Raw genomic sequence first — 24,182 nt, forward strand, 5'->3', positions numbered from 1 at the left:
GGAAATTTCATGGAGGTACATATAGGGGGTCGGACGTACATATTTTTATGGAATTGGCCATATCCTATCCACTGGTACTAAACATTTGACCCTCGAATTTCATCTTTTTTTAATGAATTTTTGTGCCTCTTTAAAACACAAGTCTATGGGAAATGCTCAAGATGCCACAGATAGAAATAGAGAGGGATAGAGAGACAGAGACTTGAGATAGACAGAATGAAAGACAGGCGGAGAAAGAGAGATGGAGACAGATGGTCAAAGACAAAGAGATACAGAAAGAGAGATGGAGACAGGAAGGAAGAGACAAAGAGAGACAGAAAGAGAGATGGAGACAGGAAGAAAGAGACAAAGAGATACATAAAGAGAGATGGAGACAGGAAGAAAGAGACAAAGAGATACAGAAAGAGAGATGGAGACAGGAAGAAAGAGACAAAGAGATACAGAAAGAGAGTTGGAGACAGGAAGAAAGAGACAAAGAGGTACAGAAAGAGAGATGGAGACAGGGAGAAAGAGACAAAGAGATGAAAACAGAGAGAGGTAGAAAGATAGAGAGCAAGATAGTGATAAAAAGTAAGAGAAAGTGAGGGAGAGTAAAGAAAAGAGGGGATATCAAATTTAACTACTGATCCCATATCTTTAAGCATTTTACTGCACTTCAAATAAGTTACTTTTTTTATTCAAACACTTGTCAAAACACACCCCAAACATTTAGATGAATTACCATGTACATACATCACAAAAAGCAGAACTTGCACACACACACACACAAAATAAAAAAAATATTGGCTTCAAATTTGAACTAAAGTGGATGGCAGACCTGCCAACCTTCTACAACCAAAAAAAGTATTCTTATAAGGAAAAAAAGTATTTTTTACAAAAAAGAGTATTTCTAAAAATTTGTCTCAATGTAACAATTGCCAGCCTATGGTAGTGAGATCGGTGAAAAAACATGTGAAATGACTCTACTTGAAAACTTGAAATAATTCACCCTTTTAAATATGTGCTCGTAGGCAAGAATTTACTTGTTCTTTTCATGCAACAAGTTACTGGCCCCGACAGTAATTTTTACCGGTCTGGGACCGTCAAACCGGTGCTAGTGTCACGCGCTGTGTATAATACATACTCCATGATCAGAAATTTAAAAAAAAAGTAACAAATCATTAAAAAAGTATTGGTGTATTCATAGCAAAAAAAAGAGGAACAAATACTCTAAAAAGAGAACGGTTGGCATGGTATGGTACAGGGATGGAACAGGTTTAGTTCCAAAGAATGAAGAATGAAGTCTACTTTTTAATTAAAAAAAGCTATTCTGCGAGATAAACATTCATGATTGGAAGCATCCACAAAAAAACACTAGAACGTGGATCGTCAAGCTCTTGTATTTTCTTTTCATCTAAACTCTCTCCCCTCACCTATCTTCTCTTCCCAGTTCATCAGGAGTGGGTATTTCAAGAAACAAATAACTTTCATTATAAGCTACTGAAATATTTGCATCTGATTGGCTTAGAGCAAATTTGTCAGTGAAAATTACTGATTTTTTTTTTCATGAAATGCTTCCCATGGGTTACAGTACAGTCACAGGATTTCACCCATTTTCAAGGAAGAATGCATTCTCTTTTTTCATCTTTCTTTTTTATTTAAAAAAAATCTAATTGCTTGTTTTTCTCTCTCTCTCTAACTCCTTCCCCTCTCCCTCTCTCTCTCTCTTCTCTTCCTCATCTTATCTGGTTTACACATTTTTCACAGAGTTCACTTAGTTTTTTTCTCTGAAGAACGAAAAATTATGACAACCTTAAGTATTACATACATGCATGTACCATATCAATACAAACCTAAGACAATTTTTCTTTTAAATGAACTTTAATATTACTTTTTCTTAGAGCATAAACATATAAAGATATTGCACATAATTCTCTTCTATATCCAATCTAAGTAGACATGCATTCTTGGTAGTGAAAGCAACATATATGGAAATTATTTCTACAGAATATTCAGTTATTCACATAAACGAGCATTCAATTGGTGGAATGGGGGAGGGTTACACAAAGCAATAACCGTCACGATGAGTTTTCACCAAAATATCCGGTTATAAGTTACCGAAATCCCGGCATCTGATAGGTTGAAATGAAAATGTTCAGTGAAAATTTTCACGAGATGATTCATGACACCTTTTCCCGGAAGGATTGGTTTGGTCATATGGTTCAACATAAAGAAGGGATCACGGTACATGTAAAATTGAAGTACCAAAAGGCAAAACTAATACTATTAGTAAACTCAACAGGCACTGTAAATTAAAGAATCCCTTTGCTACATGTATAAGAGGGGAAGACATCATAGCTCATGTTAATTTCTATTAATCTTATAGCTATGTTTAAAAGGGGTATATAAAAAAAAAAGGAAAAACAATATTGGATGACCTTGTGAGGTCTACATAGGAAATTTGACTAATATAAAAGAATACAATCAAGTGTCTATATCATATAAATCTACTATAAAAGCTTCAGATTTCATCTTCCATTTTCACTGATAATTTCTCAATTCTTAATACTTTCATAACAAATAAATCAATTACAAGGCTAAGTTGTACAATACATCTGAAAAAAAATTCTTACATAGTTCAAATACAAACATAGAGACATTCAGGCAATTTGGCATAGACTTTTTTCTTTAGAGAAGTCATTTGAAATAAATAAATCTGGCACCGTCTTTTCTAAACTGGCTAACATTGAGAAAATTCATGATTATGAATTTAAACACATGAAGTCATACAGATACAGTGTAAATTAAAATGACAGTACATGCAACAGTAATAAGTGTATTACAACAGTTTACCCTTTCTTAACAAAACCGCGAATACAAACACATCAAGCCAGTATCATCTCAATTTGAGATTGTTGACTGAGTTAGATTAGCTCCAGGGCCGAGTCTTACGAAGAGTTGCGATTGATCCAATCCATCACAACTATGAAAAGCCAAAAAACCCAATATATGGGCTGCATAGGTCTGTTCAAAATGTTTTATAATAATAATGATAATTAGACTTTAATCGCGCCAAATCCACTCTGTAGAGTGCTCAAGGCGCTTTTCAGGAAATTATAAAGGAAATTAAGAAGAATTGAAGAGAAATGTTTTAAGGTATTGTTTGAAAGGATCTTGAAGGGGTATAACTTTTGATCAGTGAAAAGAGGTACTGGGGAGAAGAGCTATGGACACAGTGGAAAATTAACAAAATCTTTAACATATTAATACGTTGTTTTACAGGGAGCCAATGCAAGGATCTTAAAATAGGAGTAATGTGAGTGCGCATGGTGGATAGAGAAACAATGCGAACGGCAGCATTTTGAAGTTTCTGAACTTTATAACTTTATAAATATGATGTATACTCATGTATGACAATCAATGTGCTCTTCCCTAAAGGAGGTTGTTCAAATCTCCTGTATGAAATATTGTGACAGTGAGGGATTTCCAAGATCGGATCAATTACAGCCATCTGTAAATGTGGTCCCTGGGCCCTGTCTTAAAAGAATTACGACTGATTCGATCAACCTCAGCTACTGTACATGGAAATCCATCAATACCACAATTTTTTTCTCCAGGACATTTGCGCAATGTCCTTTGTATAAAGCAAAGAGAAGTACACTGAATTTTCAAGAAAATAATGAATGTATGATTGTACAGCATATCTAGAAAATATTTTGAACAATCGTGCAGGTTAGAAGTTGACGTTGCTGGCTTCCCATAGATGTAGTCGATTGGATCAATCCAGGGGTGTGAGTGGTCACAAATAAAAAGATCTGAAAAAAGCTGAAGAGTGTTGAAAAAGTCTGAAATAGAAAGAGTTCCCATACTTTTTGTACAGAGGAAGGCCAAAAATAAGCTGAAATTCAGCTGAAAATCAAAACAAAAAAATCTGAAATCAGATAAAAATCTGAACTCTCACACCCCTGGATCAATCACAGTCATTTGTAAATGTTGTCCCTGATGGGTTCTGATCGACAGCATTGAGATGACATGACAATTGGTGATCTAATTGATCTTTCATAGTCCAGTGCCATCTCAAGTGTGTATCCACTTGGTATACTAGCAGATGGTCTAATTCTCAGATCATCTATCACTATCATGTGGCTAAACCCATAGGCCCGTATTCTGAAGTCAGGTTTAACTTAGACCATGGTCTAAATCTGTGCTAGTATTACGGGAAGCCAAAAGTGTCAAATTTTTTATTAAGTTGTATGTTTCTTATGTTTACTGTGCTCTTTCCTGATTCATCGATGGTGAAGACAACCATCTATTTATACTTCCTAGACAATTATGAATGATTTGATAGCCAAATGAGCTGAAATATGATATCTCTACCGTTAGTGATTTATGTAACAATTGGCTATCCATACTTAAACCACAACTTTAAACCTGAGTTTAAGTTAAACCCGACTTCAGAATACGGGCCACAGGGTCTTCTATCAATTTAATTTTGTCAATATCCCACATGGTCTAAACATCACTTGGTCAGGAGACCATTTCATGAAAGGATGTTACATCTGAAAAGTCTTGCTTTATCCAACAAGTAACAGTGCTTCTCAGCCAATCAAAATCAAGGAAAGTTGTCAGATCTGACGACTCGTCTGATGACAAATGTTGATAAAATGCTTCCCTGATGGTCCAACCAGTGTGTTGGCTCAGTTGGTAGAGCGTCTGTCTCACAACCGGGAGGTCGGGGGTTCAAACCCCGGCCGCGTCAGACCAAAAGACGTTAAAAGATGGGAGTTGCTGCTACCCTGTTTGGCGTTCAACGATTAAAGGTATAGAGCCTCGTCGATCTGGCGCTGCACAGCGGCTGCCGGGCCCACGATCAATTGGGCAAAGCAAATTTTCGGAGTATTTCATTTCATGTCTATTTCGAACAATAAAATATGGATTTTCATTTTTCATTTCATTTCATTTTCACCTTTGTCTACATTTCTTTGCTTTGTCAATTGAAAATTTGGTTCATGAACGGTTCATCGAATCACACAGACCAATTTGGATTGTATGCTGTTTTTATGGTGATTACTAACTTGGGGGGGTTCCAAGTTTACCTAACAAGAGATAATGTACATGGATGCATTGGCATAGCAATGCATTTGGCTCATGGCGTAACCCGTTGAAAGTTCTTTTATTCTTCTTAGGAAGCCCCCCAGTTATGGCCAACATATACGTGGCAGTGATCGAAAGTTAGATTCATCTAAAGATGACATGGTGTGAGACCAAGTGGAAATCAGGCAAAATGGTAAATGGGCCATATGGCAATTAAATCAAATGGTGCGTCAGAGCAATGGTTGTAGATGAACTTGGATTAGACCATGTGAGATGAGATCAAACAGAATGTAGAAAACGTGGCCCGTATTCTGAAGTCAGGTTTAACTTAGACCACGGTCTAACTCTGTGCTAAAATCAGGGGTGTGAGTGGTCACAAAGTAAAAGATCTGAAAAAAGCTGAAACTTGTAGAAAAAGTCTGAAATAGAAAGAGCTCCCATACTTTTTGTACAGAGGAAAGCCAAAAATAAGCCGAAATTAAGCTGAAAATCAAAACGACAAAAATCTGAAATCAGATAAAAATCTGAACTCTCACACCCCTGTAAAATTATGGGAAGCCTAAAGTGTCAATTTTTTTTCATTAAGTTGTATGTATCTTATATTTACTGTGCTCTTTCCTGATTATTCCATGATAAAGACAATTATCTATCTATACTTCATAGACAATTATGAATGATTTGAGAGCCAAATGAGCTGAAATATGATATCTCTACCGTTAGTGATTTATGTAACAATTGGCTATCCATACTTAAACCACAACTTTAAACCTGATTTCAGAATACGGGCCAGTGGGTGTAGAACAGGTGGTAATTAATTCAATTGAATTTACCATATGTCTAATAGGTGAACTAGGATTAGACCATGTGGGATGGGACCAAATATAAAGTAGACCAAGTGGCACAGTACCGTGATGTGGGTCCTGTTTCATAAAGACTTGTTATAATAACAAACGCACAATATCTGTAACAAATTTACTACCAGCCAATCAGATTGAAGGATTTCAGTAGCTTTTAACTGTTAAATTTGTTTATATATGTTATCATAACAAGCTTCAAGAAACGGACCACTGAAACGGCTAAGAATGGTTCCAGGCAAAGGTTTTGTACCACTGACTTGGAGCAGACTGGGTACACCCCCTCAGTTCATATGTAAACAGCACATCTGAAGAATTCCACCGATCAGATCAAAACTCCAAGGGTTCGGACTCGCGAGGAGATGACTTGGTTTCGTTTCTGGATGTCCTGAAGTTCTTTCACCTTTCGTCCTGCCACATCCTACAAAAAAAAAAACAGAATGCAGAGAAACACACTGAATAGCTGGTGACTAGCATCATATTAAAATAATTACTTAAAAGGTAAAGAATATATTCGCAGCAAACAATAATTTCATGAGAAAGTTGTCACCATATTATCATAGGACTAGATCTGGAAAATTAATGTAAACTTATCTTTGTGAAATCATGAAATCGTAAATGAAAACCGATATCTCTGAATATCACTTACACAGAAAAGCATATGTGGGACAGTGTACTACCATTGCTTGGAAGAAGAACCGACAATTTGTGGAAAAGCTGTGCATATTCTGCTCATTTCTCACCAATAACACATTTTCTATTCACACATACATGTACAAACACTTACATGTAAGTGGCCATTTTATTAGATTCTGTTCAAATACATTTTGATATTGTTAGCAAAACTGGAATTTATCTTAAATACCTAGCAAAATTGACCTGGTGTAAGCAGACGTAACTGGTATAGATTTTACCTGTAAGATGTAATTTTTGCTGGGGATGTGGCATTCCAAATATTCATATCCCTCTTTTCTATACACAATACAGGCCTATTGAGTTTACGTTCGGGGTCCCATTGACACCACTCTCACAATTGAACAAGTTTCTGGGCTGAACAGAAATTTTGCTTTGTTTCATACCGATTAAAAATTCAATGAATTCATGTTGTCATTTATTCACTGAATGAAAGAATGGATAGACTGATACATAGTCTGCAAAATAAAATCCTTCTTCTGGTCTTTCACATTGTCAACGGAACTTCCCCAGGATACAAAAAATCTTTATTTAAGAACTACCAACCCACACGAAGCTCACGATCCTCAACTTCTAACCTATTACGAATTCTGGTTTCAAAGAAATCATTGGGGAACGGGCTTTTGCTCGTGCAAAGGTTGAATGAAAACCCAGGCATCACTGACGACCTTTCATGGACAACCTGAAGACATAACTATATAACGGTGCGTTTTGACAGACACCCCCTTATGTATTAATTGTTAAAATTTGAACCTGTACTATTTTATTTCCTGTCTTATTTGCTCTGAAGCGCCTTGAGCATCTAGTTAAGATAAAAAGTGTGCTATATAAAATCATATAATATTCATATAATATTCACTGATAGAATACAAAATGGATCAATCAATCTAGTAAGTAACATCAGATCTTACCGTAAGTTTCTTTTCAATCAGAGGTAGGAGTGTTTTGAAGAGATAATCAACGTTCTTCAAGATGAACTGCCGCTCTTCCTCGAACCTATCCGAGGTGACGGCGCCCTCTACCAGCTGGATGTGGTTATCAAAGACATCAACGAGCACCTCTACAATGTTTGGATATAGCTGCAATAAAAGTAAGAATAATGATGAGGAATAAGAACAAAAATCAACAACCAACAAATAAATGAAATAACCTTACGAAGGCCAAATGATTCCATGACATTTGCTCCGGCGACATTTGCTCCGCTATAAATTCCACACACTAATGGGATGACCAACTTCAACCCTGGATTTAACACTACACCCTACCCTAAAACTAACCCTCAACCTAACGTAAAATCCCTATTGTAACCCTAACTGAAAACGAACAGTCAACCTGCCAGAAACGTCGAGTCTACTCTTCTGCACCTGCTACTATCCATTCGCTGACTCAAGCCAGCCTTCTCTCATCTACTCAAGCCTGCCTACTTCTCAGCTTTCCACTCCTTCTGGTTTACAGTCCTTTTAAGGACTACACTCACTTCGAAAAGAATACTCTACTCTACTTTCTAATCTCCACTTTCTCGCCTTTCCACATCATCTCCATATTTCTAACCACTTTTCTTATCTCAGTCCCTACAGGACTTTACACATGGTGTACCGTTACCCTCTTCCGCGAATGTTTCAATACCTTTCTTTATCTAGAGGTGGTCACTATAACAAATTTGACATACCTCTGGTACATAGAGTTTCAGTGCATCTTTCAGGAAAGCTAGGACCACTTTGGTGAATGCAACGGTACTATTAGCAAGGTTCACAAAACAGCTATCTGTAGACGTGAAGTGAAACAGAGAAGAATGCATAAAATGGACTGTATTATTTTTAAAAGGAACAATGTCCAAAACAATTATTTGTCATCTTAAATTAGCAAAATATAGAAGTAAAAAAAAACAACAACACAGAAATAACCCAAGAATATTTACCACAAAGAGCATATACATGTACCTCAGTCAGTAGAGCGGGGGATTTGAATCCCAGTGATCGGGGTTCTCTTCCCACTTGGTGCGCTAGTGCCCTTTGGTAAGGCATTAATCCTCATTACCAGGTCCCTCGGAGAGGACCTTAAGCTGTCGGTCCTCTGGTTGCTTGCTTACAAGCATTTATGCTTTCTTAGCTGTCAGGTAAAAATTCACTGCCATTTACCAAATATATATTTTGAATAAAAAATAAAAATTGGAATTTAGAATATCATTTATTCTCTTACAAACTTGCTATTGTCACAGCATTCATCCCATTCCATGACTGCTATTCTCATAAAATTATCATAATGTACCACCAATGTCTAGCTGTAAGACAATAAACTATAAATTTCATATCCATTTCATATCTATGAATTTCCAAAGTAGACATTTACGTTTTGTCTTCAAATGACCTTTGACCCTAGAGATTGATGTATGAAAGTACAACCTCATGGAAAACTGATAGTTCTTCCAAGTTTGGTTGGAACTGACCATGTACAGTGTACTGACTCTATTCTTGGCATTTTGGAAAATTGATGGTAAAAATTAATGACCTTTGACCTCACAAATACGTGAAGAGGATAATACTTACCATAGACCAGTTGGTTGAATTTGTCAAAGCCTAGCTGCTGCATGTCTCTCACCAGGTTGTTAGCTGCATTGGGGTTCTTTAAATTCAAGGGGTACCAACGTTCCTCCTAAAAGACAAAAGTGAGCATACATTTATCATTATGGCCGTTTCACTTTCTATATCTAGTTTTCTCAAGGTATAGACTGATTATGGAAAGGTACTACAACTATACTTCAATAAGACCTATGGTAGTTTTTGTGTAATTGGATTCTTACAGGCATGCCTCAAACATATATGATTATTCATGTTAGGGAACAACCTTAAAAATGCTACCCATGAGATAAAAAGAAGTAATAAAGATAAGATTCCTTGCTCAAGGTCTCAAGTTTTGTGGCTGGGTTTTTGAATCACCAACTTTCATGTGAGTAGTCAGTTGCCTTAGACTACATCAGCAATGTCACCTCCACTGTTAAAGCTAGTTTTATTAATGATTTCCCAAAATTACTCTTCAGTTAATTCAATATAATACCTGTTGGTATTACATAGATCAATTCCTAAAAAAAGGACAGAGAGGAGTGAAGTGGCCCAATCATGCGCTTGTTAGAAAATAAATCATTCATTAAAGCAAATAGGTATTTCTGGGTGTCTTTTCTTGGAATGCTCCCCAGGGAGTGGAGAGGTGCATACATTGTGTGCAGCCATGCCAGGATCCGGTGATTAGTTTAATAAAATATAAAGCACTTAGAAATATAAAGTATGAAAGACTAAATAAATGTAAATATTATTTTTATTATTATCATTTTAAACATATTTATATTAAAATATCTGAATTCTAGCCAGTCCTACATACCACATTCCGATGCCTAGACGCCTCAATAAACTGTTCCCTGTTGAATAGCAGCACCTCTCTGATCCCTTTCAGCATTAAACCATTGAGTGCAAAAAGGAGGTCTAATCCAATCGTAGAGAGCAGAGAACACGACGTCCTCGCGATGCAAACGCACTCGGCAACGGTGACCAGGGCCGTCTGCTTGGCGAGTGCTTGACGGGAGAAGAGGTTCACAAAGCTACGCAGCTCTGCCTTCGCCCACACAACAAAAGCTGAAAAGGATGGTAAAATTGTGAGATTTGATAATAATACCAACATGCTTATATAGCGCATATCACTGCCAAATGCGTCCATAAGCGCTTTTGAAGGAGACAGAAAAGGCAAAGAAAAATGAGAAATTTGCTGGCAATCATGGCACTAATTCATTTAAAAGTCTTTTTAAATAAGTATGTTTTCAAAGTGGATTTAAACTGGGTGGAGAAGAGTTCTTAACATATGATGGGGTGGAGATAATAATAATCCATAAAAATACAGATGTCTGCATACAAATTATATGATATGACTTATACCCATCCCTCAGGTTCCACATGAAAGTTGTAATTGCTCAAACTTCTTGTACCCAAATTTGTTTTGCTTAACTCTTTGTGCGCTGGACCATGAACCCATCTGTACTGAATTATTTTCAGGGAGGGAAACAATGCATTGTTTGTTGAGCGTGAAATGCGAAGTTCGCACAGCACCGAGTGTGCATTGGTGCGAAGTACGCGTGGAAAGGGTTAATCAAGAAATATGTGGAATCGTTGCTTTTTCTGTGGACCAATTAGAAAGCTTGCCTGAAAGTTCAATCAGGGTAGCCATGCTAAAGCCGGAGTAATAGCTTGCAGTGCTTTAAAGAACGAGTCCAACCAAACAAAAAAGTTGATTTGAATAGAAAGAGAAAAACCCAACAAGCACAACACTGAAAAGTTCATCAAAATCGGATGTAAAATAAGAAAGTTATGACATTCTAAATTTTCGCTTAATTTCACAAAATAGTTATACATGTATGCACATCTCGGTTGGTATGCAAATGAGGGAACTGCTGACATCACTCACTCACTATTTCTTTTGTATTTCATTACATAAAATATGAAATATTCTAATTTTCTCCTCATTGTCATGTGAAACAAAGTTTTATTTCGCCCTGAACATGTGGAATTAGCATTGTTTAACCTTTTATGGTCAAGTCAAGTTGGTCCTTATTGTCAAATCTGTAAAAATTGAAATATTGTATAATTCAAACAATAAAAACAAAAGAAATAGTGAGTGAGGGACATCATCGATTCTCTCATTTGCATGTGACTAAATTGTGCATATAACTATTTTGTGAAAAATAAGCGAAACTTTAAAATGTCATAACTTTCTTACTTGACATCCAATTTTGATGAAATTTTCAGCATTATGCTTGTCTGATTTTTCTCTATTGATTCAAATCAACATTTTTCTGAGGTGGAATTGACCTTTAAACATTGTATTATGGGCTTTATAAATGCTGCATACTATTATCAGTAGTGATAGTATTGTTGGCCCACTCTTTGTTAAACCATTAATGAAGTGCCCATGCTTGTGCTTCAATGCAATAACATAATCTAATAACTTTAGAATTCATGGAGCAAAATTTCTATAAATTATTAAGTTTTCTGTGCATTTACAAATACATGTATGATGCTATCTCAATATAGTGAATATTGTCATTTAGCCGAGAGGTAATTGGGCATTTAAGATTCAAGAATCTACTGACAGTAAAAATGTTTCATGAAACAGAAGTCTTAAATCAAAATAAAGAAGAGCAATATATTTTCATGCACTTCTGCATGCCTATGGCATGCACAGATGCTTAAGCAATGCCATTACAAATAGATAGCGACCAGGGGCGGATCCAGGTTTTGCTGAGGAAAATTTAACGAGCAAAAAAAAAAAAAGGAAGAAGAGGATTAAAAGGTCTTCACTTTAAAAAAGGGGGCACACTTCTGTTTTTACATTACAAATTTTAATTGTGCCTCTCAAAAAGGGGGGGGGGGCACGGGCCTGCCGTGCCCCTCCCTGGATCAGCCACTGATAGCGACATTATAATTGGCCTTTGGATTGCATTAAATCATTTACTTTCCAATCACAATGATTGATATGCTTACCTGAATAGCAGCCCTGATTCTGGGAGAATGTAAACCTGAATTCCTTGCCTGTTTCTATGATGTGGTTGAAGAAGACGTGACATAGTTTGGTGACGTAAAGGCTCGTAGCGCCCTCTATCCTCAGTTGTCGCAGAGACTGCTTGATGGCTGCACTTCGATTCTTCAAGAACAGGTCACAAGCCTGACAGAATAAATGGGAGGTCATGATTTTCATCGTGTGATACTGATTTGGGATAGATGTACTGAATGATGACAAACAAAAAGTGACCCCAATACCAACAATAAGTCGCCAGGGAAGGTTCTCTGTGAGTAACCAAAATAGTGATTTTGTCTTAAAAAAGGACAGAAAAATTGCTAATCAAAAAGAGTAATACCTCTTCTTCATTGTGTTAAAATTTGAAGTTGCAAAAATTAAATAAAAGACAAGATACAAGAGTTTTGACACCATTTTTTGCAGACTGCTTGGAAGTTTCACAGAGATTGCAAAGTGTGCTTATCGAACTTCAAACGTTGTTTTATCCTTGTTTTGTTTTTTTAAGCTCTCACTGAATTTCTTCTGCATTCAATCAACTGCTTGTGTGATTGAGTTTCTGTTGATTAATTTTGACATAATATGTATCATTCTAAGGCCTTCAATGCACTGTTTCAAGCTCATTATAAACATCAAAATCCATTTTGGGCAACTTATTGCTGGTTAGGGAGTGGAAGGTCACAACGATAATGCAGCAAAGAAGACTTCAATTTCTGCCTACCCTGAAACCCAGGGCAAATCAGAGAGTCGGCTGAAAGTAGAGACACTCCAAATTTGCTGTACGATGGTATGGATTACTTTTCACAAAATATTAATAATATATTTACCCAGGGAAGCCACTTCAGTTCTGAAAACTGTTCTCCAAGCGGCCCTGCAATTATTATTAAACCGGCTTTAGCTGGGCTGCCTAGGCGCTCAAGCATTCAAGGAATTTCTTCCTACCGGGTACCCATTCACCTCACCTGGGTCGAGTGCAGCACAATGTGGATAAATTTCTTGTGAAGGAAATTACGCCATGGCTGGGATTCGAACCCACGACCCTCTGTTTCAAAGCCAGAAGAGTAAATCCACTGGGCCAAACGCTCCGTTGGGACACATATACCTGATACTCACCTGAGTTGATTTGCCAAGTCTGATGAGCTGTACGACGGCCCTCCTGGTCACCTGGGGTCCGCCTCGGAGTGACCGGTCAGGTGACACTTGAAGCTCTCTGGTCAGTGTATCGGTCAGCTGCTTCACTCGATGGTCAACTCTAGCCCTATACATGTACAAATAAAAAGATTGTAAACAAGAATGTCATATGTGCTATCTGTGATATAGGTTTCATAACCTTTACAGTTTGGCCATGCTCAAACTTTTACTTTTAGAGTTTATATGCAACATTTTTTTTTCAAAAATCCTCAGATAGTTGGACCAAGTACAACTGAAAACACGATTTTACATACAAATATTACTAAACATAATTTGTTTATAATGATAATTAGGATTTTAATGATGAACATACATGTAGATTGGTCATATGCAAAATATGTTCTTGAACAATTTCAAATTAGAAATAGAAAGATAAACCACATAAGATACCAACCATTAAGAATGCATAACATATTATTTTTAATACCTTGGTCACATTTGCTCTACGGCGGCCGTACGGCGAGTCGAAAACAGCCATTTAACATTTTTTGTACCAGATGCATATAGGTGATTTGAATCAAAATTAATAAAACGGCTGTTTTCGACTCGCCGTACGGCCGCCGTAGAGCAAATGTGACCAAGGTATTAACATAAGGCGTTCTACTCAGAGTACTGTCAAATGATATACATTGTACTACAAAATGTCTATTAGATTATATTGAAGCAAATACATGTATCTTGAGCACAAGGACAGGATTAAACTCAATTTTTTTAATGAGTAATCCTGATCAATACACACTATTTACCTCATCTCTTTTAGTGATGGGCCAACCGGTACTTGTTCCAAGTATTCATTGGCTGAGAATGAAAATCATGCAAAACAACTGGAAAATTAGTATCCTATTATGTTATTTGTGATCACATTTCATTTCTGAACCTAGTGACGAAATAATGAAATTTGCAACAATAAATTAGAAATTAAGTGTAAATCTGAAAAAATCCTAAACATAATATCACTGAAATGAAAATAGTAATTAAAGACTGAAATCAAGCAAATATCCAACAAATTCGGGAGGCTAAGATTTGTACTAAAGTCAAGTCAGGAAATGTCACATCAAAATCTTTTTTTTTGCAATTAGGACTTATCGTATGCAGCACCGGGGGGGGGGGGGGGGAGGATGTTGGCTAGGTAAGATTAAACCAGAGGAGCATTTCATGAAAGGCCTTGTCAGACGTTTCATCCGACAGTTACAATAGGAACTGTGCTTTTCAGCCAATCAAAATCAAGGAAAGTTATTAGATCTGACAACTTGTGACACGAAAATGTTGATGAAATGCTCCCCAGAGTTGAGACTGATAAATGTACATCAATGTGTTGATGAGGTGTTTTAGGCAGAAATACCATATTCACATCCATATTTGCACCAATTATATCACAACAACTCCAACAGATCTCTACAGGAATTATGTATCAATCAAATGAAACAAAAGTTGATGAGAAGGTGGTACATGTATACTGAAATCCATTTTATCTCATATAAAAATAAAACATTTTATCTCTGTAAAAATCAATTAGATAAAAGGCCCTTGAAAATCTCTCCGAATTGATATTCTAAGAATAACAATAATCTTTTTTTTTTCTATGTCAATATCACATCATTACAAGCATTATTTCAAGGACAATATAGTCAAGAAAAGTCAATTATTAAACAATCCCTAATTCTACAGGAATAATGTTAAGGTATTACTCTCAATGAATATAATATTTTCCTTTATTTTCATTTTAACATTTGGAGCCAATTTACCTAAAAATATTGCTAAGATGAGTGTTGTGGAGATAAAAGAGCTTCCACCCTATTTCAAGGTTATTTCATCTTTTCTTCAAAGTAACTTGAGCACTAGTAGATCTTCCGCGATGATATGGTTACAAACGCGATAGATATGTCCACGCAGGCATTGCTTTGTCGCGTATCATCTTCAGATACACAAGACCAAGATTTATCGCAGATAAAGTGTCATATTTTATCTAACACCTCATCTCAGAAAACCAATTTCATTTGAAAATATAAAATAACATATTGCTACAGATAAAATGACCTCAGAATACCACACCATACCTCTAAGAATAAGATCAACTGATTCTTCAAAGTTCCTCTGTGCAATACTCATGTCAAGATCTTCAGGAAGCTCTAGCAACCAATCAACTTGAAGCATACTTGTTTCCATGGAAACCGATTGTAGAAACAGGTTTTCCTCTTCTTCAAAGGCTAATGGGAAAAATAATATGGAAGTACATTATCATATATACCAAGTTGAACCTTTTCACTAACCCTTAAACTTTCTCTTAATGATGACTGATATCTACATGTATATACACAGAAATTCTAAGAAAATTTACAAGGAAAATATCTGGAGCTACTATCTTTAAATCAAAAATACAAATATCTATAATATCATTAACACATGTGGTGGGCAAATATGCACTATTTTTAATCTTAATTATATTTATCTTGAAGTTGAGCTTTATGCAAATTTTATTTGAAGACAATAGCCAATAAATGTCAAGATTTGGAATCATTGAAATATTAATAAATTGCAACCATTGTCACACTTATGAATAAACAACAATTATACACTATAACTGTAACTACACGTACATCAAAGGAATGACTGTAGCGTGTGTTATGGTGATTGTGGTGGTAGTAGCGGCTTTTTGAAATTAATTGAACCATCAATGGCTATCTTTATAAGAACAGCTCTGGTTGAACAAGGTAGGGTTGTAATATTAGATATAACAGTCATCAATATATGAAGTACGATCAATGGCAACCTTGAACAAGAATAGCTCCAGATGAACATGGTTGGACTGTAACATCATCAAAGGAAAGGCTGATGTATTATGGCTATAATATAGTATGTACATGTATGTTGTTACAGTATGTTTGTGGTGGCAGATTTTTAAATTAAAGAAACTATCAATGAATAAGGACAGCTTCAAATGAACAAGGTTGGACTGTAACAACATCAAAGGAAAGGCTGATGTATTATGGCTATAATATAGTATGTACATGTAAATGTACATGTATGTTGTTACAGTATGTTGGTGGTGGCAGCTTTTGAAATTGAAGAAACTATCAATGAATAAGGACAGCTTCAAATGAACAAGGTTGGACTGTGACTAAATCAAAAGAATGGCTGATATATATGTCAATAACACAGTGTACATGTAATGTATATTGTTATGTTGGTGGTGGTAGCACTTGGGGAAAGCGGCTTGTGAAAATTTAAAGTACCATTACTGGCAATCATGAATGTCAACAGCTCAAACTTGTAATTGAACTAAGTTCATGTTATCCTACAGTAATGGCTCAATCACAACTCATTCATGCAAATAATAGCAGCAGCTGCAACAAAACTTGAAAAAAAAAATCTTGTGGATGCACCAATGGTAAGATTAACATAAAAGCTATGACTGACTGGGTAATATTAAGATTTAACTCTCATATATTCAATGTATACATTCTACAATACTAAAATTTCAAATGTTTCTTCTTCATCTGTTAAATATGGGATGCAACATTGGTAAAATATTATACCCTAAGTATTTTATGAAATAGTGACATTTTATGAGTGGATTAAAATTGAACTTTAACTAATCACAATACATGCAAGTACTCAATAATTTTTTTACAAAAACATATTAAACAAAAACCGAAACAAAAAAAAGGGTGAAAACAAAAAATAAGTGTTGACAAAAACATGCCTCAAGCCCTAATAACATTCCTGTATTGAGAAAAGAATAGGGGGGGGGGGGTTGGAATAAAAACAAATAGATATGATGTGATGGTTTTAATTCTATATCCAATGATAAAATATAATTTATCGGAAACTCATACAAGCTAAGACATGCTATATTTGGGGGATTAAATTCTTGCTTGAATATGTACTGTTCATATCATGTAGGATAGACTAAATACTCCCCCCTCCCCTGGTTGAAATGTACTGAAATGAAAATAAAAAAATAAGGAGCATTCCACATCGGCATGATGCATAATCATGAGGTGCAAGATGAAGATACAGACATGCAATAATTTACCCTCTTCTTCTGTACAAGAACACAGGATAGAGTGCAGAGAAACATGTAGAAAAGAGAAGACCGAACACAAATACAACTGCATTTGAATGATTTTTAAAAGCATTTTGCATATTTATACTAAAAAGGTATTGAATAAAATCATGTTGTTGAGAATCGCATACATTCGTAATTCCAAAGCTTCGTTATTCCGAAGGTTCGGATATTCCGAAGGTTCGTATTTCCGAAGGTTCGTAATTCCGAAGATTCGTTAGTCCGAAAACGAAATGAGGTTCGTAATTCCGAAGGTTCGTTAGTCCGAAAACAAAGTGAGGTTCGTAATTCCGAAGGTTCGTTAATCCGAAAACGAAATGAGGTTCGTTAGTCCGAAAACGAAATGATTAACAAACCTGATTTCGTTTTCGGACTAACGAACCTTCGGAACAACGAACCTTATTTCGTTTTCGGATTAATGAACCTTCGGAACATCAAACCTTATTTCATTTTCGGATTATCGAACCTTCGGAATAACGAACCTTCGGAACCACGCCACAAATGTTCGGATTAACGAATCCTTTTATGTTTTCGGATTAACGAACATCGAGGTATAGGCAATTTACGTGTTTCGGAATTACGAACCTTCGGAATTACGAAGTGTAACCGTTGAGAATAGCCATCATTGCAAGCATGAACCAGGGCCCTGGGAAAAATTCTTGAATAGCGGAGTGCTGGGGGTTTTGTTCAGAAAAAAAAATCACTCTAATACCATGGTCACATTTGCTCTACGGCGAGTCGAAAACAGCAGTTTCAACATTTTTTGTACCAACTACATATAGGTGGTTTGAATTAAAAGTAATAAAACGGCTGTTTTCGACTCGCCGTACAGCAAATGTGACCAAGGTATAGATGGTCAGGCTTTTGGTAAGGAAAAACTTTGTCTTCGGAGGAATAACTCTTTTTTTGCTTGTCCACCTGGTTTCCAGGGGGTGCTGCCTATCGTCAATAACATATGCAGCACTCCCTGAAAAATATTTAGGGGGGGGGTTCAGCACCCCAGAACTACACCCCTGCTTCCCTGGGCCAAGGCATGAATAAACTTAACTTCAGTACTTCTCTAGGCACAAGTATTGAGAAAATTTGAAAGCCATTTCACAGATACGCTTCGGTGAAATTGTGTTGATCGCATATTGGGCAATACCTTTGGCCGTGTGACCCCCCAAATATCTCCTATAGAAAATCAGTGCAAGGGAAAGTTGATATTTACAAATTGCGAATTCATGAGAGATTAAAACAATCATAAACCATGCTGGAATCAATGACATATAGTTTGCGATATTGAAAGCGTGAAGAAAGAAGAACAAAGATGTTCCAAGATAAAGACCATATGCTCAGAACTTTCTTTACAAGAATTAACATACTCAAGATTGATTTGTGTAAATTAACATAGAAATGGTACAAGTAAAGAAAGATATACAAGAATGAGAAATTAATACGTATTTTCAGCAGACTATTAAAATTACAGAAAAATGCACATCTACATGTACAGTATTTCAGAAAGAGACAGGATTTGTGTGATTCAATTAGTATCAGCAGAACAAGAGCTGCACAATATTGCATATTTGGGTATATTTGATAATTGCCAAAATTTGATAACTCATCAGACGGCAAAATATTGATGAAACATCTCCCTGATTGAAATTGACGAAAACTTACGATTCTTTCCCTCTGGAATGTCGATGCTCATCTGTTCAGCCAGCTCTCTCCTCTGACTATTGGCAGCGACCTGGATCTTCTTTGCTTCTTCAAGTTTATCCAGCCAGGTACGCTAAAACCAATCAAGGAAAAATAACTAAATGATGAGTTTACGAGCTTTACGAGCCCCCAACAGTAATTCTATGTCCATACACATAGGGAAGGCATATGTGCCAACTTTTCAAGATGTAAAATCTTACTAAAAACAAAAGAAAAAAAAAATCTAATTTGGGGGCAATTACACATAAAAAGTACACTGCATATACTTTTAGAAAATCTCATTTTTGTGTTTATTTTGTCACTTTGAACAAAAAAAAAATCTTACTGGTTTGCGGGTATGGGAAGGTAATTCAAGAATGAGAGAGAGAGGAGAGACAGACAGAGACTAGGCTTCATTTACCTTTGATTTAGCCGTCTCAGTGCTGTACATGTGCTGGTCAGGAAACCTCAGAACTTTGAAAGCATTCTTGACAGCTGTTTGGGAATAAGAAGAAGTGAGACATATGAAAAATATCAATAATATTGAGAATAGAAAAGTAATAATTCTTTTGTTTCTTAATGATTACTAGCAATATATTTTGCAGAGATCTTTGTCTTAACTCAGAAATATAAACAAAACTCGAACTCATAAAAAAAACCTTGATTTGATTTGACTTGAATTTTTCTGTATACACAAGTATTGATAAAATTTCTAAAATGCCTAAATATTCGCATCAAATTCCAAAATAGAGAAGCATACCAATCGTGAGGTGTGCTGTGGCCTTAACATGGATTATACTTACGTCCTACATCTCTGACGTTAACTACAGCCAGACTGTCCAATTCAAAGAGGGCCTGGTACTTGTATCTCACTGGTCCTCGTCTGGAAAAAAAAGACAAGAACATAGCTTGAAGAATTCATCCAGTATTTGTGAGGTGCATTTAAAAAATAAAATTCAGTTCTAGTAGCGAAGTTTGATAATATAGGGAACTATTAAAACTGATGTTCAATGGCTGTTTATAGGGCATCTAAGAACTGATGTTTGCTGTAAGGCAATGGTATCATTGTGGGCGCGTCGTGGTCTAGTGGTTCTGACTCTCGCCTTTCAAACAGAGGGTCGTGGGTTCGAATCCTAACCATGGCATGTTTTCCTTCAGCAAGAAATTTATCCACACTGTGCTGCACTCGACCCAGGTGAGGTGAATGGGTACCCGGCAGGATTATTTCCTTGAATGCACTGAGCGCCGGTGATGGTAGCTTGAGCTAAAGCCGGGGTAATAATGGCAGCGCTTTGTATCCTCAGGAAACAAGTGCTTTATAAATCCAGCTATTATTATTACTATTATCATCAAAATGACAACAAATTGTCTCAATTCTTCTGAAGGTCACATGCACTGCACACATACAAGTAAGTGTATATATGGGACTACACAAAAAAATTTCAGCTCAACAATATCAGCAGTTTAATAGAATAGGAGGGTCGATATCCAGCTGGCGATCCAGCCTTACAAGTTTCTTATAACCTTCATGGAAAGCCAAGCAATTTATCTTATTATCTAATCACATTTGATGTTTCTTCGTATTTTTATCCTATTTGCAAAATAAAGATTGAATTGAATTGAATTGAAACCTGATCAAGAACATTCCAGTATTTTATAAGCTGAAAATCAGTATTTTGGTAAGAAAATCATTATTTTCACAGAAATACCATAGGACAACACATACACTGAAACTTTAGAAATGAGTAATTTGCATGAAACCACCAGTATTCTTTCTCATTTTCCAGTAATAATTACTGAAAACGAGTAATACTTGGCAGCGCTGTGATATTAAGATGGAGTGAAGGGTGGGAAGAGGTAGTCTTCCGTGCAAACTCTTCACTCTTGTCAAGTGGTCTGAATGCGCAGAATACAATGACTTGTGCACAGAAAGAAATTGAAACAGCAAGTTTCATAATGTGCTAGTCTTGTGTGAAGACCCACATGTTGATCAGTTTCAGTCAGGGTTTGTGAATGCAGACTAGGAGAGGGGGCGAGGGGGAAGGGAGTAAGGGTTATCTGCTGCGAGTGTGAGGTCAATCTGACCACCCCCTTTCAACGGGGACAAATCTAAAATTCAAAGTTTGGAATGGTGACTGGACGTACCTGTTCCTGATGAAGGTTGTGATGACAAGACTATCGTTCAGTAGGTAGGCATGAACTCTCTGGATCTCTTGAAATGAGTCTGTATCTAACTCGATCAGGTCGGCATCGTAGATGATGTATCTACCCGGGACCTCTGCTATTCTCTGTAGGGTATTGAATAAATGATTAAATCGTCATTAGCAACTCTGTCATTTACTTTGATATAAACAATTAGAATACTAAATTTAAAAAAGCATATTGGGAAAGGGGAAAATTCAAAATCTACTTATTTCATCTTAAACAAGGAATGAATTATCATCACCAGTTTTTAAAATACTATTTCATTTCAAGTAGCAATACGTACTGGCGTAATTTGGTGTGAAAAGCGTACTAATTAGGCTTTTTTCCTAATGGTTGGCAGCTCTGGATAAGTCATGTTTTATTTGACGGTTACTATCATAGCATCTCAGACGATTAAAATCAAGGAAAGTTGATGAAATGTTGATGAAAAGCTCCCCTGAACTAGGGAGCATTTTATCAAGTTGTTAGATCTGACGACTTCCTTGACCCTGATTGGCTAAGATGCTCTCTTACTATGGTAACTGTCGGATAAAGCAGGACTAGTCGGACAAAACATCTGACAGGTCCTTTCATGAAATGCTCCCCAGGGACTTGGTTCTACCAAACATGTTGCAGCAGCTGAGAAGGCCCCGTTATCAGGAGATGAAAGGTCATACTTACAGAGCAGCCTTCAACTCTATCAAGTAATGAAGCAATGGTTCTTTTATGTTCTTCCGGGGCTTGGGGTGCATTCTTGTCCCTTCCTGTATCCTCTGCAATAAATCAGAAAGATTGAAATCAAAATCATATTCACTTTCTGATTTCTATTCATTCATTCACACTCATAATTGTATTCAAATTCACATTCATTTCTCTATTACCATTCCAATATTCATATCATATTCATCTTCACAGTAAATTTTTGGTTCGATAAACAAACTCAGCAATTCAGTTAAAAGACTATTAAACTTGAATTTACAAGTAATACAAAATCATTTTACATAGGGGTAAAAAAAAACAAACACAAAAGTCAAGCATAAGAGAGGTAATATTTACATAAAAAATATTTACTTATGGTAAATGGCACTCAAGTAAAATAATGTGCAATAAAATGTCTGTATCAGGGCACTATAAGCTACTAAAATATTAACACCTCATTGGCTGAAAACAAAACAAACATTGTCTGTGAAAACCAGTGAAAATGTTTCATGAAATGGTCCCCTGGGCCCTGTATTACAAAGAGTTGTGATTGATCAGCCACAACTATGGAAAGCCACCTCCCTAAACATCTTAAATGCATTTTCGTTAAAAATGTTTTCAAAATTTGATGTAATTCATACATTTATCGTTGTCTTGAAAACTAAGTGTGCCCCTCTGTATTTTACAAAAAGACATTGTGCAAATTTTTGGTAGGAAAATTATGACATTGATGGATTTTCACACTGTTGTGAAGGTCTTGTGATTGATTGAATCGATCACAAATTCCTGTAAGACGGGACCTACAATGTTGTCTGCTGTGCAAACCCTTCCCTCGAGTTAAGGGTCTGAATTGCAGCCTACTCATGCCTTGTGTACTGAAGGCCCTCTCGCTCACAGCAAGTTTTGTATTTGCTAGTCTTTGCTTGGAGACACACTTGTTGATCAAAGTTTCAATCAGTTTCAATAATAAATACCTTTGCCTCCCATAGACATGTCTAGTAGTTGAGTCATGATAGTCTTCTGTTCAGTCAGAATGTGACTAAGCTGATACATCTCTCCTTCCAAGTCTGGACACAATAGTTAAAGATCACAATGTTCAAAATCCAAATATAACACAAGACAGGATGATTTTGATTGCCTTTCCGCACAAAGGCTGTTGGCTCGCACTGCACATTGCCTTCCCGTGCAGTGAACAGTACGCGCTAACAGCTTTCGTATGTGAAGGCGACGTGCAGTCCACGCTAACGGCCCTTTCGCGGGAAGGGGATGTGCAGTGCGTGCTCACGGCCTTTGTGCGGGAAGGCGACGATTTGTTCATACAGAGATAAGTATTTTGTACACATCACAGAGGAAAATTCAAAAAATCTTTGTCATATGTACCATATTTTGAACATTTCACCAACAAAAGCAGAACATGAATTTAGAAGACGGTAAAAGGCGAAATACGCATTTTAGAAAACAGAAAACTAAAACTTTAAAATAGCTCTTCAATCATATGAAACTCATAAAAGCAAGGATACATGATATTTCTTTGGCTGTTTCAATGAACTGCGTGTAGTTGCGGTATACATTTTTCTTGAGGGCGACTGCCGTATCATCGTTAAGATTCTGGACCCTTTGTTTGTGTTCCTGAAGATCCTGATACACATCACCACCGGATGCTATTTCCAAGACATCTGAGAATAAATCAAAGATAAAAACAATCAGATAGCAGTTTCCTAATTATCACTACAATCATCTAACATTACTTCGTTGATATTTTAACCCATTTTAAGATGAAAATCAATAAGAAATACAAACAAAAATCATAAAAAAGAAAACTTTGCATGTTTATTTAAACTCATTTATATTCTATATCTAAAAGGGTAAATGATGTAAATTATACTTGATTATCATCCAGCATTCTAATCTTACAAAGATGTATTTGTAGATCTAGTCATGTCATTGGGCATATGCCTGACAACTGACATTGAGATGGGATATGTTATTGATCATACAAAAAAGAATCACTGCATCTCTTGCATGCATTTTTTTCTGAACCACATCAATAAACTCTGCTATTTTCAATCTACATTTTGCGTTGAACAGACTGGATGGCCTTTTTTTTCATGGAAAAGAACATTACCATGGAATAACCAATGCCAACTTGAGTTGGGGTCTTCCAAATCAACTGATCACACACAATACTT

The 24,182-nt window shown here is 36.3% G+C and overlaps 1 protein-coding gene across 2 annotated transcripts in view; it reads right to left on the minus strand.

Annotated features, from left to right (window-relative positions):
- Positions 1-1,851: 1,851 nt before the first annotated feature.
- The window catches only part of LOC129276447 (exocyst complex component 8-like), a 28,225-nt gene continuing 5,894 nt past the window's right edge, over positions 1,852-24,182 (minus strand). Inside the window, exons 2-18 of one of the 2 annotated variants that reach the window (XR_010295687.1) lie at positions 23,514-23,669; positions 22,968-23,060; positions 21,976-22,067; positions 21,256-21,398; positions 19,914-19,993; positions 19,532-19,605; positions 19,093-19,204; positions 15,425-15,574; positions 14,114-14,165; positions 13,290-13,434; positions 12,146-12,326; positions 9,996-10,246; positions 9,167-9,272; positions 8,290-8,384; positions 7,532-7,699; positions 5,612-6,348; positions 4,943-5,424 (exon numbers count right to left, since the gene is read on the minus strand). Coding sequence is in view for 1 of the 2 variants with exons in the window: in XM_064109422.1 (XP_063965492.1) it covers positions 6,253-6,348; positions 7,532-7,699; positions 8,290-8,384; positions 9,167-9,272; positions 9,996-10,246; positions 12,146-12,326; positions 13,290-13,434; positions 14,114-14,165; positions 15,425-15,574; positions 19,093-19,204; positions 19,532-19,605; positions 19,914-19,993; positions 21,256-21,398; positions 21,976-22,067; positions 22,968-23,060; positions 23,514-23,669 (1,994 nt within the window). In the remaining variant the exon portion in view is untranslated. Of the gene's footprint in view, positions 6,349-7,531; positions 7,700-8,289; positions 8,385-9,166; positions 9,273-9,995; positions 10,247-12,145; positions 12,327-13,289; positions 13,435-14,113; positions 14,166-15,424; positions 15,575-19,092; positions 19,205-19,531; positions 19,606-19,913; positions 19,994-21,255; positions 21,399-21,975; positions 22,068-22,967; positions 23,061-23,513; positions 23,670-24,182 lie in introns of both variants that reach the window. The other variant, XM_064109422.1, reaches the window with a different exon arrangement.

This window comes from Lytechinus pictus, chromosome 14 (genome assembly GCF_037042905.1).
Source record: "Lytechinus pictus isolate F3 Inbred chromosome 14, Lp3.0, whole genome shotgun sequence".
Taxonomy (NCBI): Eukaryota; Metazoa; Echinodermata; class Echinoidea; order Temnopleuroida; family Toxopneustidae; genus Lytechinus; species Lytechinus pictus.